The 15,164-nt window shown below is 43.1% G+C and overlaps 4 protein-coding genes across 6 annotated transcripts in view; 2 read left to right on the top strand and 2 right to left on the bottom strand.

Moving 5' to 3' along the window:
• The window catches only part of LOC117732666 (E3 ubiquitin-protein ligase TRIM21-like), a 703,346-nt gene that overhangs the window by 566,182 nt on the left and 122,000 nt on the right, over positions 1 to 15,164 (top strand). The gene's annotated exons all lie outside the window — the stretch shown is intronic.
• etaa1 (ETAA1 activator of ATR kinase) lies at positions 141 to 5,204 on the top strand. Its single transcript, XM_034535669.1, has 6 exons — positions 141 to 409; positions 1,202 to 1,333; positions 1,681 to 1,754; positions 1,873 to 1,985; positions 2,692 to 4,004; positions 4,528 to 5,204. Exons 1-6 carry the CDS (start codon positions 286 to 288, stop codon positions 4,626 to 4,628), a joined length of 1,857 nt encoding a protein of 618 aa, XP_034391560.1. The 5' UTR covers positions 141 to 285; the 3' UTR covers positions 4,629 to 5,204.
• LOC117732764 (E3 ubiquitin-protein ligase TRIM21-like) overlaps positions 8,229 to 15,164 on the bottom strand; it is a 299,335-nt gene continuing 292,399 nt past the window's right edge. Inside the window, exons 1-2 of one of the 2 annotated variants that reach the window (XM_034535927.1) lie at positions 11,146 to 11,280; positions 8,229 to 10,929 (exon numbers count right to left, since the gene is read on the bottom strand). In XM_034535927.1, coding sequence (XP_034391818.1) covers positions 9,275 to 10,927 — 1,653 coding nt within the window. In that variant the 5' untranslated portion in view covers positions 10,928 to 10,929; positions 11,146 to 11,280 and the 3' untranslated portion in view covers positions 8,229 to 9,274. Of the gene's footprint in view, positions 10,930 to 11,145; positions 11,281 to 15,164 lie in introns of those variants that run through there. The other variant, XM_034535937.1, reaches the window with a different exon arrangement.
• The window catches only part of ppp3r1b (protein phosphatase 3 (formerly 2B), regulatory s1ubunit B, alpha isoform, b), a 22,262-nt gene continuing 19,910 nt past the window's right edge, over positions 12,813 to 15,164 (bottom strand). Inside the window, exon 6 of the mRNA XM_034536659.1 lies at positions 12,813 to 14,855. Within this exon, the coding sequence (XP_034392550.1) occupies positions 14,808 to 14,855 (48 nt within the window). The 3' untranslated portion in view covers positions 12,813 to 14,807. The remainder of the gene's footprint in view (positions 14,856 to 15,164) is intronic.

Raw genomic sequence — 15,164 nt, 5'->3', positions numbered from 1 at the left:
TAAACCACTAATAAACTACTGTCCGGATAACGTCCTGACGCAGTTCTGCGTGCGCAATAAGCGCAGCTTTGTCGCTCGTGAACGCAGCTTTGTTGCTCGTGAACGCCCCGCCCCCTCCTTCGCAAGGAACCCTGGGAACAACGAAGAAAGATGGCGGGACGTTCAAAAACACTCGCCGAACGGCCGAATCTCCAACAACAAAACGACCTGTAAATAACAGAGTACAACTCGGAGCGTTACCCGAAAGCGGTCGGCCGGGACTCACCGGTAAAACGGCCGGTGACCATGAACCGGAGCCGCGGGACGGTCGAACCTCCGGTCGGTCCGACGAAACCCAACCGGCTGAGGAGAAGCTTCAGGCGGACTCAGACAGCGGCGGAGGTCGGCTCTCCAAAGAGCCAGCAGCCGGGTCAGAAGGCGTATTTATGCGCCCTTGCCTTCCTCTCTCGTCTCCTTACCTCTCCCGTCTCCTTACCTCTCCCGTCTCCTTTCCTCTCCCGTCTCCTTACCTCTCCCGTCTCCTTTCCTCTCCCGTCTCCTTTCCTCTCTCGTCTCCTTTCCTCTCCCGTCTCCTTACCTCTCCCGTCTCCTTTCCTCTCCCGTCTCCTTTCCTCTCCCGTCTCCTTACCTCTCTCGTCTCCTTTCCTCTCCCGTCTCCTTACCTCTCTCGTCTCCTTACCTCTCCCGTCTCCTTTCCTCTCCCGTCTCCTTTCCTCTCCCGTCTCCTTACCTCTCCCGTCTCCTTTCCTCTCTCGTCTCCTTACCTCTCCCGTCTCCTTTCCTCTCTCGTCTCCTTTCCTCTCTCGTCTCCTTTCCTCTCCCGTCTCCTTTCCTCTCTCGTCTCCTTACCTCTCCCGTCTCCTTACCTCTCCCGTCTCCTTTCCTCTCTCGTCTCCTTTCCTCTCCCGTCTCCTTACCTCTCGTCTCCTTTCCTCTCCCGTCTCCTTTCCTCTCCCGTCTCCTTTCCTCTCCCGTCTCCTTTCCTCTCTCGTCTCCTTTCCTCTCCCGTCTCCTTACCTTTCCTTAACGTATTAAACTATTAAGCCGTTACAGTCTGCAGTTATTCGCTGCACATCCGTCCGTGTATGGATTATACCAACTCCAGGCCTCGACCTTTGACCTCTGACCTCTCTGGTCGAAGTCGAATAGGCTGAAAAATAAATCTTGTTGTTTGTTAAATCTGCATTTCTTCTCATTGCAGAGTTTAAGACCCCGACCAGGATCCCGAGGCCCAGAGCCGGTGCCGGTTTCAGTGCCGAGTCTCCGAACAACGACTCTGACTTCCAGCAGGACATCATCTGGGACGCCACCTCCCCTTCGCCCAACGGGCCCGGTAAACTTCCAGGTTTCTCTCCAGAGCGTTTTAGTGAAGCGCTTCCTGTTACAATATCATCTCTCTTTTTATATTGTTATTGCTTTTATTGTTTCTGTTTTTACCTTTTTTGAGTACCTCTTAAAGCGACCATACGAATAAAAAATGTATTATTATTAATATTTTGCTGTAGTGGCGGTAGAGTTAATTGATTAGCTATCGGCAGAATAAATAAATGATTACTGATTAATTCCTTTAGGCACACAAAAGTCAAACATTTGACGTTTCTTTGTTTTTTCTATAATTTTATACACATTTGGATTAATTACTGTTGACAGAAAAAGCTTTAATTATTTTTTTTTTTGCAGGTAAAAGAGGAAAGAAACAGAAGCCTCCTGGAGTTGTGGACATCTCTGATATTGTTAACAGGATCGCTCCAAAGGTCAGTAACGCCCCCCTCCCCCCCTCCCCCCCCCCATGACTAAACTCCGTGATAAGCAAACCGCAGAGCCAATAAAAAATGCATTAATTTAAAGCGCGTTGTTGTTTGTTTCTTGAAGCACGGCAGGCCGACGGTCGCAGAGCCGACTTTACAGCAGTGGATCGGAGACAGCGCCGCCATCCCATGCACGCCCGACGCTCAAGGTCCCAAACCCAAGAAGAAATCCCCGCGGTAGGTGAAGAAGAACTGAGCTGCTGGTCTTCGTCTTCATCATCATCCTCCTCCTCCTCTCGTTAGAAGTCCACAGGCCAGATAGGGGGTCAATGAGAGTTGGAGGTCGTGAGATGATGCTCCTAAGTGTGTGTGTGTGTGTGTGTGTGTGTGTGTGTGTGTGTGTGTGTGTGTGTGTGTGTGTGTGTGTGTGTGTGTGTGTGTGTGTGTGTGTGTGTGTGTGTGTGTGTGTGTGTGTGTGTGTGTGTGTGTGTGTGTGTGTGTGTGTGTGTGTGTGTGTGTGTGTGTGTGTGTGTGTGTGTGTGTGTGGATTCAAATGTTTATATGTGAAAACGTTTCTTTAAGACTTAAAATTCTGCAGCGGCGCAACTGGAACATAATGCCAAAGGGGCAAAAAATAAACCAATAAAGATGTAAAAAGAAATGTAAGTAAATTATACAAATGCCTCTTTATTTAAAAATAAATAAATAATGAAATGTCTCCCGTTGAATTTTAATTGACATGTTTGCCTCGCAGCAAAATGAGGCAAACGCAGATTTCCAAACCTTTTTTTAAAGGAGCTAAATTCACAACATGTACGTGACGAACAGCGCAGACAACGGCAACAGTGCCGACGGAGACGTACCGATGCTTCCAGAGGGACTTCGCCGCGTCGTCGCAGTGACCTTTTTAACGTTGTTGTTTGTTGTTGTTGTTTTGACGCAGGCCCAACGGAGTGGACGACCTGCTGAAGCTCGCCAAACAGTTCGACTTCAACATGTTTCGTCGGGAAGAAGAAGAAGAAGTGGACGACCGGCGGAGCCCGGAGCTCCTGTCAGAGGACGTCTCGGATTCGGAGAACGCCGATCGAAGCGACGCTTCGTTCCCCGCGAGTCGCCGGCCGGCCGCGAAGGCGCCGAACGGGACGGACGAGCGGTTCCGCATGGAGGACGATCTGGACTTCCTGTTCGACGGACCGACTCAACGTTTGAGCGGAAGTCTGAGTCAACCGTCGCAAGTCAAACCTGCTTCCAGAGAGGCTGCTGGGAAACCGCCTGCTCCCTCGGCCTCGCACGGCGCCACTTCGGGCGTCTCCACATCGGGCGTCTCCACTTCGGGCGTCTCCACGGCGGCGAAAGACGAGTTTGAGGACGACTGGGAAAACGATGACCTGCTGAACGACTCTTTGGTGTTGGCGATGACGCAGGATCCTCAGAGCTTCGCCGCTCCGCGGCACAGTTCGACCCAGAAGCCACTCGGTCAAGTACGACCTCGACGGGAAAGTCCGGCGAGCGTCGTCCAGGACAACGTGAGACAAAGAGCGACCTTCAAACTGGAGCCCAATCTGAATTTTTCTTTCCAAAGAATCCAGACGAACCCGAAGGTGGATCACGGCTCAAAGGCGGCAGTGAAAGACGCTCAGCGGAACCGGTTTTCTCCAACTCAGCGAACATCCGACGCGGTGAAGCCGGTTCCTCAGAAACCGCCGGTTCCTCAGAGGGCTTCCGACGCGACCGCGTGGAACACGTCGGCTCGAAGCTTTCCGACGGAACCCGCGTCGGCTCCGTCCCGCGGCGAGGCGACCGACCTCCCGGACGAGGACCTGTCCGCGTTCTTCTCGCCCGACCCGGTTTGGGACGACCCGGCCGACGACGACCTGCTGTGTGAGATGTGCGAAGACGTGGAGAACCAGCTGCAGAGCGCGGAGAACGTGTCCGCCGGGCGGGCTCCTCCCGGGGGTCGCGCGTCACAACCGAGAGCGTCTCCGCCGCCGTCATCCAACCGGCAGCCGGACGATCGGCAACCTTTTGACCCCAAAAAACAGACGGCGGCGAGTCTCGCCTGCGCTGCGGGGCGGCCGGCCGGCGGGTCGTGGACCGGCGGTTCCGTCGCTGCAGGCGTTCGGTTGACGGAGTCCTTCAGGTACTCGCAAGCAAAAAACACTTCGGGGTCCACGAGCGGCTCCACGTGGACGCCGGGCAAAGACCAGTTCACCTTCAAGAAGCCAAACGACCCGGTTCCTACGGCGACCAGCAACGGTGAGAGCTGAGAGGGCTCCAGACCTTTTGAAGCCGCCAGTTTTCTGCATGAATGCGATCCGATTCAAAAACATTTTTTATTTAATTTTCATGGAAAGTTCCCTCCTTCAATATATTCCCAGAATTTTACAAAAATGGTTACAATCAATTTATTCTTTTTATTTAGTTCTCTATAATATTCAATATTAATACAACAACTATTTGCTACGCTCTCTCTCTCTCTGTCTGTCTATCTCTCTATCTCTCTCTCTCTCTCTCTCTCAGGTTATTATTGTTTACACTGTTGGCGCTTTTAGGCGCCATGTTGAGAGCCGTGTAGAAGCAACAACACACAGATGGTTCTGTAATGAGAACCTTTTTAAGGGGCCGCTCTAATTTTTTTAACCCTTCTTTCCATTTGTCGTCTTCCACACAACTTCTTTCTTTTCTTCATATTTTTTAGTTCACGAATACATATTTAGATGTTGTAATTGTCGTTTCCTGTTGATTTAAAATGGACTTTGTGTCCCGTGTTCTTCTGCAGGTAAATGTTCTGCAGCCGAGATCGAGCAGAAGAAGCAGCTGGCGATGGAGAGAAGACGGCGGCGACTGCAGGACGCCCAAAACCTCCGAGCTCCGACCTGACGGAGACCGGCCTCCAGCCACCCGTCTCGCCTCACCTGTCGCGCCTCACCTGTCTCACCTCACCTGTGAGCTCCGTCCGTCCAGCTGTTGCTGTAAGCCGTTAGCCCCGTTCGTTAGCAGAACACACGTCTCTGTACAAATACATTGAACTGTAATTTGATGCTCATGTCGTATTTATAACCTCCGATTTATTTTAAACCTTTTTTTAAACCACAGTTTTTGCGTCTTCCAGAAAGTGGAAAACATACAACATCGCAGTCAGTTAGCCTAGCTTAGCATAAAGTTAGCCTAGCTTAGCGTAAAGACTGGAAGCGGAGGGAAACTGCTAGCATGGCTCTGTCTAAAATTACAAATGAAAATACATCGAGCAACACCTCAAAGCTCACTTTGAGGCGAGGCTAGCAGTTTCCCCCTGTTTCCAGTCTTTAAGCTAAGCTAAGCTAACCACTTACTACTGACTCCAGATCTGTACTCGCGCAGCACGGACGTGAGATTGGTATCGAACTCACGTCTTTTTCTGATAATCGGCTACAAAACTGAAGTTACTCGTCATTTAAAAATTACCAGCTTTGGCTCTTAATCATTTTATATATATATATATATATATATATATATATATATATATATATATATATATATATATATATATAAAAATATTGCCTTTTCCCCCCCGAGAAATTTGGAACCAAACTTTTTTTTTTTGCACATTAATGAATCTGTAGATAAATATTAAAAAAATAAAAAAGACTTAAACAGCCCATTGATGTAGGGGGCTAGTTTGTAAACATTCTTATAGTCAAATTTATATCTAATTTCTTTTTTGTGATCATGAACATGAAGAGGCACTTTTCTTTTTTCTTGTTTGTTTGTCTATATTTTATTTTCTATGAAGCACTTTAACAGATTGGAAAGTGTTTTACCAATAAAAGTTTTATTGTTCATTTCATTGTTGGTTGTGGTCTTTTTATTATTATTATTATTTATTATTATTATTATTATTATAAAAACAGACATGAATGTGGTAATGTGACGAGTTTTAAACATAAGCTGGCTTTGACTTTTTAAAGTTTTTAAATGGTTTGTTGACTTATTGGAGATTGTTTGATGAGCTTCTGCTCTAATGGAAATATTCACATATATGTAGTTTTAAAAAGAAGGGTTAAAAAGTACTTCTGAAACATAGAAGTACAAGAACATACTATAAGAAACAGTCAAAACGGTTAAGGACTAAATTAGTGACATTCCACCACCGACTTAAATACATAAAATAAAATAGAAAAATCATTTGTGAACCACAGGTTAATAATACAAATGTATTGTATATATCGTATTTCTATAGCGCTTTAAAGAGTAAGAACAGAAGCAATAACAATAAGAGAGATTACATAACAAGAAGAAGAAAAAACATAATTAACTCAGGTTGAATACGTGGCTCAGAATAAAGTAAAATAAAAGTTTAAACATGTAAAAACATCATAAAAGCACCAGATTACAGATGGTATCTTTTTGAGGGGGGGTCACCTGCGTCCCAGTCAGGTGGTCCCGGGTCAGGTGGTCCCGGTTCGGGCTCGCCGGCTCTCTTCATTACCGGTCTGGCAGCTGTGTGATGGAGCAGATATTCCGTCCCCCCGGCAGGTGAACCCGAGCCTCGCTATCAGCCGACAGGTGTGTAACCGTAAGCCTCCAAATCACAGGCGCACCGATGCAATCTGCCTCGGGTTTAATCTCGCTTGCTTTGTCCCAAACGAGGACTCACTTCAGTCCCTTCAACGGGGCAGGAGGAGGGTTTATGTGAAGTTTATCTTTTAATGCAAAACAAGCAGCTCTGACAGGTTTAAATTCATGTCAATAAATCAGATTGTAGACCTCTGAATGAAGAGAAATCATTTTTAATAACATGCATCCTACTGTTAACATGGGAATGAGTTGAGCATGTTTTATCCGATTGATGTGAACAATGTTGGGTCATTTGCTTCAATAAAAGTACCAGAAATACTCTGTTACCTGCATTTAACTTAGATTAAAGTATGTAAGTATTATCAGGAAAAAAAATGTACTTTAAAGTATAACAATGTCTCTGTAATTTAGATTATTAGTCGTGCATTAATGTAAAAGCAGGGTTTTACCGTTGTGGTTGGTTAAAGTGGAGTTCGTTTTTTATTATTATACAATTATTGGATTGATCTGTTGATTATTTTCTCCATTAATCGATCGTTTGGTTTGAAAAAAAACCCCACTAATAATAATAATAATAATAATAATAGTGAGAAATGCCGTCACAGTCACGCGATGTGGATCTCTGCTGCCCCCTGGTGTCCGAACGGGATATAACGTATTATAGCTTCAATACAATCACTGTTAGACCCAAACAGGAGCCAAAGGTTGGCCATTTTATTAGCTAAATGCACACACACACACACACACACACACACACACACACACACACACACATCCTCATTGTCTGTCTGTGTGTGTGTGTGTGTGTGTCTTTCTTGTCATTTGATGCCTCCGACAACATGGACGAAAGTGTTAATGGCAGATCCTTTTACCTGCAGGTGAAATGAAGTTACCTGAGAGTTACCCTGAACTCTGGATGACCCCCCCCCCCTGCCCCATTAATTATTCCCGGGCCGATCCCAGAGGACGGTGACAGGCGAGCTGACAGGTCGGTGTCCCTCCAGCTTCTACAGACGACATCCACACCTGTGGGGAGAAAGAACCAGATGCCGAGGAGCCTTTAGATGCTTCTAGGTTTAAATCTGCAGGGATGAAGCCGTGTTCTTAACTGATTCGGGATCGTTTAAAAGAAGATTTGCAGGGTTAACCACTCAGTCTAAGGCACGATGGCATGATCAACAGTTAAAAAGCTGCATAAAGGGATCCCAAGCTGGCTCTAGGTCGCTAAAAATACAAAAAACGCTGGCATGAGAAGAAAGAAAATATAATAGTTAGACATGAAACGCCCCAAAACACACGTGAATGATTAACCATTATAATAATTAGTCAAAATGGATTTGGTGTAAACAGAGCTGATGGGAGTGTCCCCACGTGCCTCATGTGACCTTCGACCTTATTACGGATGAGGTCACTTGGGAATCCCCATTGATGGAGTTGTACGAATCGGTTTAGGTGTGAAAAATTTCCTGCATATTTGATTTTCCTGATACAATATAATTAAAGTCTACTCAGCGATTCAAGTAAAATGTAATTAATAAACAAACAACATCTCTTGAATTCAGCTCAATATAATTCAAAACAGTTTTTTTTATTACGTAAAGCTCACTAATATTTATTTTTGATTTGTATATTTATTTGTAAAACATGAAAATGCAATCTAATACAGACAATACACAAAATTCAATGAAATAAAAAAGGTCAAAAGTAAAAAAAAGAATGACTGGTGAAAGAGTATAATTGATGCAATCTCTCTTAAAGCCACGTCGTCTGATGTGAGCTCTGCTGACCCCTGCTGGTCACAGGAGGGAAACACACCTTTGGGGATTTTAATGGACAAGAATGCAGCAGTAAAAATTCAGCACATTATTTTACTGTAATGATACTTTACAGCAGAATAATTTCATTCATTACAAAACGAGTTTTGGAACCAATTTTATTTAGTAGTTAAGGCATTAATACACAAACAGAACAGCCATCAAAAGATATTCATGTACAGGATTTCTTCTTTTTTTTTACATCAAATAAAAAAAAAAAGGACAAAATAGAAATTAAATGAAATCAAAAGGTTTTCTTAACATTAAAGAGTACTAATGTCGCGGCTCATCAGTATTCCGGTAATTTATCACCGGGGATCCTGAACGCACCCGTACAGTCATGTAAAAAAGGCGAAAGGCTCTCTAAAGAGCAAATGTCCCTTCTGGGCTCCTGTAGAAACATGGCGGAATGCTCCCGACGGATATAGAAATGTCTTTTTCTAAGATGACGAAAACACTACGATTATTAGTCTGAGGTCATTAAACACGGATTAAAACATAGTTATGAATATTATATTCCATTGCTGCTAATTAATCCCCCTGAATGTCAAACACTGTCCCTTTAACATAATATAGTTTGAGGAAAGACATCCTCCCTGTTAACATGTGTGGAGATCAACAGAGTTACACCCACAGTCCACAAGTAATACGATCTGAATGTAAAACTAAAATAAATGTAAATCAGTACAATTACAACCTTAACGTTCTTAAATCAAGTTCAACTCCTCAGAGCGTCACAGAGCTCTCAGGTCTCTTTAAGAAGCCTTTCAATAGAAAAATAACCTTTATAAGAGTGACTCAAACTTAAAGATACTTTTATGTTTTAACCCTGAAGCTGTTTGAGGGACACAAATGATTACTGACACATCATATTCAGATGAAAACAAGTTCACAAGAGATATTATCACTAAATATGTACATTTATTACCATAAATGACATTACGTCTTTTTATTTCAAATGTATCAGTCCGTCAGTTTGTTTTGTTTTATGTCTCTAATTGATTGGTGTCCACATATTGACCGCTGTGTCAGTATTGTAGTATTACAACTTTGTCTGGTGTATAAATACACTGGATGTATGAAGACTACTTTAATGTGAATATGTATTGTTGGTGATTAATTATTGTTCAGGGACTTTCTGATGGTAAAAAAGAATCAGGCAGTTTGATTGACAGGAGAGATGATCAGAGGGGAGGAGTTTTTACCACCATAATTAAGACTAGGACAGAAGAATGGGAGGAGTTTCTTCCTGAAGGAGCAGCCAGTAAAGGAGAAGATGAGAGCTGCAGCTTCTACGTCATAGAAGGAGACCAGACCCTCCTCATAGTCCACAAACACCCCCACCTTCTGAGGACCAGACTTCAGGGAGAGAACAACTGGAGGACCAGCAGCAGCTTTATACTCATTTCCATTTCTCAACCATAAAGTCCAGATACCATTCAGAGGACTCAGTGTGAAGTCTCCCTTCCTGTTGATCGACTCTCTGGTCACTCCTAAAGTCCATTCAGTCTTTCCTTTAACTTGAACCTCAAAGTAAAATCTGCCTGAAGAGAAACTCTGCTTTGCTAAGACACAAGAACAAGAAGAAAATCTCTCTGGGTTGTCTGGGAGATTCTTCTTCACATCACCATGTTTCACTTGTTTCCCGTCAGCAGACAGGATGAGTTGAGGATGAGCTGTTTCAGGATCAAGAGTCACATCCACTGCAAACTTCTGGACCCTCTTCAGCTCAACTTCAACAACCAGCTTCTTGATCTTTTTACTGAGAGTCTCCTCCAGCTGAGACACAGCTCTCACCACAGTCCCCTCATATGATGCTGGAGGAACACTGACCTCAGACCAGTCCTTGGTGGGTGGTGGATGGTGGATGTTTAGGGCCTGGACACTCTGGAGGAGGTGGAGGTGGTCTTCAGAGAGGGAGAGCTTCTCCACCTCAGTGCTTCTCTTCATCAGCTCAGAGATTTCCTGTTCCAGCTCTCTGATGGAGTCTTCAGCCTGTTTCTTTGTTGTTCTCTGCTTCTCTTCTATCGTATTGATGAGCTCGTTCAGTTTTCTCTCAACAGACTCCTTCAGATCAGTGAAGACCTGAACACCTTCTGCTTTCTCTCTGTCTGCATCTTCCTCACTGAGCTCCACTTTGTGTTTGACCTCCTGAATCTTCAGTCGTCTCTTCTGGATCATCTCCTGAAGTTCAGCCTCTGTCTTCTCCAGCTCGACCTTCTTTCCTTCATATTCTTCCTTCAGAGGAACAAACTTGTGCATCTTGTGGTCTAACACAGTGCAGAGCATGCAGACACACGTCTGGTCGGTCCTACAGAACAGCTCCAGAGGTTTATCGTGCTTCGTACACATCCTGTCTTCCAGGTTCTCCACAGGGTCCATCAGCTGATGTCTCTTCAGGCCTGACATTGTCAGATGAGGCTCCAGGTGAGTCTCACAGTAGGAGGCCAGACACACCAGGCAGGACTTCAGGGCCTTCAGTTTGGTTCCAGTGCAGACGTCACAGGGAACTTCTCCTGGTTTGGACTCTTGTTGCTCTGAGCTGCTGCTGCTGGCTTTCTGTTGAGCCGACTGTCTGAACTGAGAAACCATCTCAGAGATGAAGGTGTTGACCCTCAAATCTGGTCTGGTGGTGAAAACCTCTTTGCACATGGGACACTGGCACCTGTCACTCACATTCCAGTGTTCAGTGATGCACTTCTTGCAGAAGTTGTGTCCACATGGTGTGGTGACTGGATCAGTGAACACATCCAGACAGACGGAGCACAGGAACTGATCTTCAGATGGCAGATTGCTGGCAGCAGCCATATCTACACCCAGAGAACAAGTCAAAGAGTCACTAAAAACATAATTAATCATTAATCATCTTTCATTTGACTTTACTCCTCGTCAGTCTTCACTTGAGGCCATCTGACCTCGTGTCGTAATGAAATAAAAAGAGTATAACTTCCTGTTTGATGACAGCTGTGAGTTTTGAGTTGACACCAGTTATTGAAACACAGTAAATATCATCAGCTGTCACTCACCAGTTTGTGGGTCAGCTGTTGAGAAAACCCCGACGAGCAGAGTTAATATTTCTTTGGACAGAAACACAGAGACTCGTCTCGACTGTCGCTCAACAAACTTTCAGTTTCACTTCAGGAGTGTGACGTCATAGCCCCGCCCCTTCCGGCAGCTCTGTTTGGGAGGTCGTGTTTCCTCCTCCAGGTTGAGACTTTACTAGAGTTACAGACATGTGGCAGTTTAATCTCTGCAGGGAAACTATTATGTCTTTTTATCTTCCTTTTCCTGCAGCCACCAGAAGAAGTCAGTCCCACATAATAAATAATAATAAATATGTTTGTGTCTCTTTACAGTCCAATGCAGCTCTGCAACAATCTCAGTGTCGGTCCACAGCTCAGCTCTCTGTAAAGCTCTCACCTCCTCATCTCATACTCACTTCTGATCTCTATGTGCTGCTGAATCAGAGGAGGAAGTTGAATATGTGCAGTCTGTTCAAGCCTTTAACAAACGCTCCTCCCTCTGATGTGTGTTCTGCTGACCCCTGCTGGTCACTGGAGGGAAACACACCTTTTGGGGATTTTATGGACAAGACTGCAGCTATAAAAATATATAAACTTCAACAAACAGTTTCTTCTTCTGCACATTATTTTACTGCAGTGATACTTTGCAGCAGAGTCATGTCATTCATTACAAAACGATTTTCAACTGTTTTGGAACCAAAAGGCGAAAGGCTCTCTCCAGAGCAAGTGTCCCTCCTGGGCTCCCGTAGAAACATGGCGGTGCAAGTGACGGAATGCTCCCGACGGAGATATAAATGTATTTTTCTAAACTGACGAAAACACTACGATTATTAGCTCTTTACTCATTTCCATTTATCAAACCATCTTCAGGTCTGTCAACTATCAGAGCATTTAGTTTAGCCGAAGACAGCTGCACCATCTGAAGGGAAATTAATTAATTAATAACTATAAAATATTTAAAACGTGATAACTAAAATATGCTTCCATCAAAAGAAGCAGGAAGCTACTAACCTAGTCTCAAAAACGTGTTAGGCACAAACCGCATGGAGCTCTATGCTGCCCCCTGCTGGTAACGACGAAGTACTGCACGTTCGAGAAGGTTTTGATCTCACCGCAAAGACGAGCTTTTGTTTGTGTGTTCCGATCCTTCACTGAAGTTAAAACCCAGCATTGTGTTTGAATTTACTTCAGTAAAAAATATGCAAGAATACGGATTATATTCTAATATGCTGACAGACATTATTACTGGAACAGCTGTAAGCATTAAATGTGTCACAAAGAGATTATAACTCCACGGCGTCCGTAATAACTTTCAAACAGTTTTATTTCTCATTTTTTCCATGTATTGAAGTTTCAGTGATGCAGCAAAGATGAAAACGGGAGTGAAAATCTAAGACTGAATCCATGTTGCCTCCATTACAAACATCCCTTTAAACCAACGGCACATACTTCAAATTAAACAAAAGCAGGATACCAACTATTAATAACAAAAAAAGAAAATTAAAGTAAAGAAAACAAAAAAACATGTTTTTTTTTATCCCTATAACAGAGCGAGTGGCAGGCGACTAAAAAAAAAAAAAACCCATTTAAGAATACAGTTTTTGTAGTTTTCTTTTCTTTTTCCTCCATGTTTAAACCTTTATTGGCAACATCAACGTGCTTGAAATGTCCATGTTTTATTTATTTATTTATCACCATTATTTATATGTAAACACAACACGGTCTCACTGAATTTCATGAAATGAGCCAAAACTGTGAAATGCTAAAGTAATGAAATACAATACAAACGATGTTAAGATTACTTTTCCTCACCATGAAATACATCATCTGATAATAATAATAATAATAATAATAAACACAACCCCGACACCATTTTCCACACGTTTAAATTATGAAACTATTACAGCTAAATAAAGTTTTTTGTGTTTTTTTCCTTTTTTTAAGGGTTTCTATTCCTCGTGATTTCTAACTATTGAACATGCAGCAAAAAACTTTAGATTGTATCGTATAACTGTATAAAAATGCAAATATGCAAGTGGTCGAACCAGTAATACACATACTAGCATGCGCAGAATAGATTATTTGCATTCGCAAGACATTTCACTCATTTCATTAAATTTCGAGACCAGATTTTGGAAAAAAAAAAAACAAAGAAAAAAGTAGAAGAAAAGCTTTAAGAAAGCTTTAAAAGCCTTTTTAATAAAATCCGATCGACATGCAAAGAGCAACGGGCAGAAGAAGAAGAGGAAGAGGAAGAAGAGGAGATCAGATCACACGTCATGCAAAACACGTCACAAGTCGTTTCAGGTAGAAAAGTCGTTCAGCAGCGAGCTAAAATACTGTGACAGGAAGTTGGCAAAAGACGTGAACGTCCAAAAAGCGGCGAGCGCGGTCCCCCCCCTCCCGGGTTTCTTTTTCTCTTCTTCCAAAAGACATTTTACGGTCTCGTCTCTGCCGATTCTGCCGAAGCTCGACACTCGCAATATATTTTTACCGAAATCTGTGTCGTCACGGGCGACGAGACTCCGCCGCAGGTCGTCCCAACTGGATCGGAGGCTTTGCGCTTTCTGGTTCTCACGAGAGCAAAACGTGGGAAACTATTCATGAGAGGGAAAAAATATATATATATATATACGAATTGATGCACGTTCACTTGTTTGGTTATTATAATAAAATGGACAGAAAATATAAAACCGTTTTTTCCCCTAAAAATGGCAAAACTGTGATCTTTTTACGTCTACAAACAAGTATGTAAAGTAGTTTATTTTTATAGATTACTCAACACTCATGCAGACTCGCCCCCGGACATTATGCTGCGTTCAGGTCACGTAGGAGTTTTGGTTAATTACATGTCGCCCCCCTCCCCCCCCTCCAACATTTCAGTCGTTTCTACAACTCGGTGCTTCATGATGAAGAAAGAAAGAAAACAAATATTCGCCCTCGTTAGACTAAAAAGAAGCCGAACACGACCGTGAAGTGAAGCTGTCCTTAAGTGTAAATAACTCCAGTAAGATAAATGCATTCCATAATACAATTACATCTCTAAAATAAAAAGACAAGATTTTTTTTGTTTGTTGGTTTTTGTGTTTTTTTTGTTTCTTTTTTTTTTTTTAAACCTGCATGTCAATAAATTCTTGTTGGCACTTCATGCTGCGTTTGTGTTGTTCTGAAATCAAGTAACATCGCCGCTAACGACACGCACCCACTAAAGTTGACTTACTCTTTAAAGATGGACTTCCTTTGATTCTCCAAAATAAAAGAACAAAAAAAAAAGAAAAAACTGACACCAAAATAAATATATATATATATATATAAAAAAAAAAAAAGAAACCCCAACATACCTTGAAAAACCAGTAAAACATACAGAACACATGCACACTTAAAGACACATGCACACACCAGCTTTCCTCCACCAAACTGAAACCGTCGCTCTGCGCTAAAAAAAGCCGTCCGTCGGCTTTTAGAGTGCGACGAGTCACAGAGAGTTCCTGTTCGATTAATACTTGGTGAAAGTTTGGAGGGGGGGAGAAATGGGGGGAGGGAGGGGGGAGGAGGAGAAATGGGGGATTTTTCACAGAGAAAATACTTTCGTTGAGCATTTTGTTGGACGATGTCTTCAAGCAGATCTTCAGTAAATGGAGGAAAGAAACCAAAAGAGAAACCCGTCAGACGTCCACCACCATCTTTTTGTGAATGTCTAATCCACCAACGACCTGCGGGAGACAAAAGAAAAAAGGGGGAGGCGCGGTTTAATTTTGGTTTTATTTCAACTGAAACTTCGTGCGAGACGTTCATCATCATCGTCATCATCATCATCTTCTCTCCGACATCTCCTGTAGCGCCACCATGAGGCGGAAATAAAAAGTACGTTCACAACAAACTACGACGCTTTATATATTTTTACTTGAGTATTTCCATCCTGACGCTACTTTCCACCGTCAGCCCGAGCCGTACTTTGTGTTTTCTGATAATTCACTTAATTAATAAATATTAAATAATATTATTTATTATAAAATGTTATA

Source organism: Cyclopterus lumpus, chromosome 1 (genome assembly GCF_009769545.1).
Source record: "Cyclopterus lumpus isolate fCycLum1 chromosome 1, fCycLum1.pri, whole genome shotgun sequence".
Lineage (NCBI taxonomy): Eukaryota > Metazoa > Chordata > Actinopteri > Perciformes > Cyclopteridae > Cyclopterus > Cyclopterus lumpus.
Note: the sequence above shows the minus strand (reverse complement) of the source record. Positions and strands in the feature narration are given on the sequence as shown.

Excerpts from the sequence above, each read along its gene's own strand:
- etaa1 (XM_034535669.1), top strand. The coding sequence starts at position 286 with ATGAACCGGAGCCGCGGGACGGTCGAACCTCCGGTCGGTCCGACGAAA. Across the intron at positions 410-1,201 it reads TCCAAAGAGCCAGCAGCCGG|AGTTTAAGACCCCGACCAGG; the intron begins GTCAGAAGGCGT and ends TTCTCATTGCAG. Across the intron at positions 1,755-1,872 it reads TTAACAGGATCGCTCCAAAG|CACGGCAGGCCGACGGTCGC; the intron begins GTCAGTAACGCC and ends TGTTTCTTGAAG.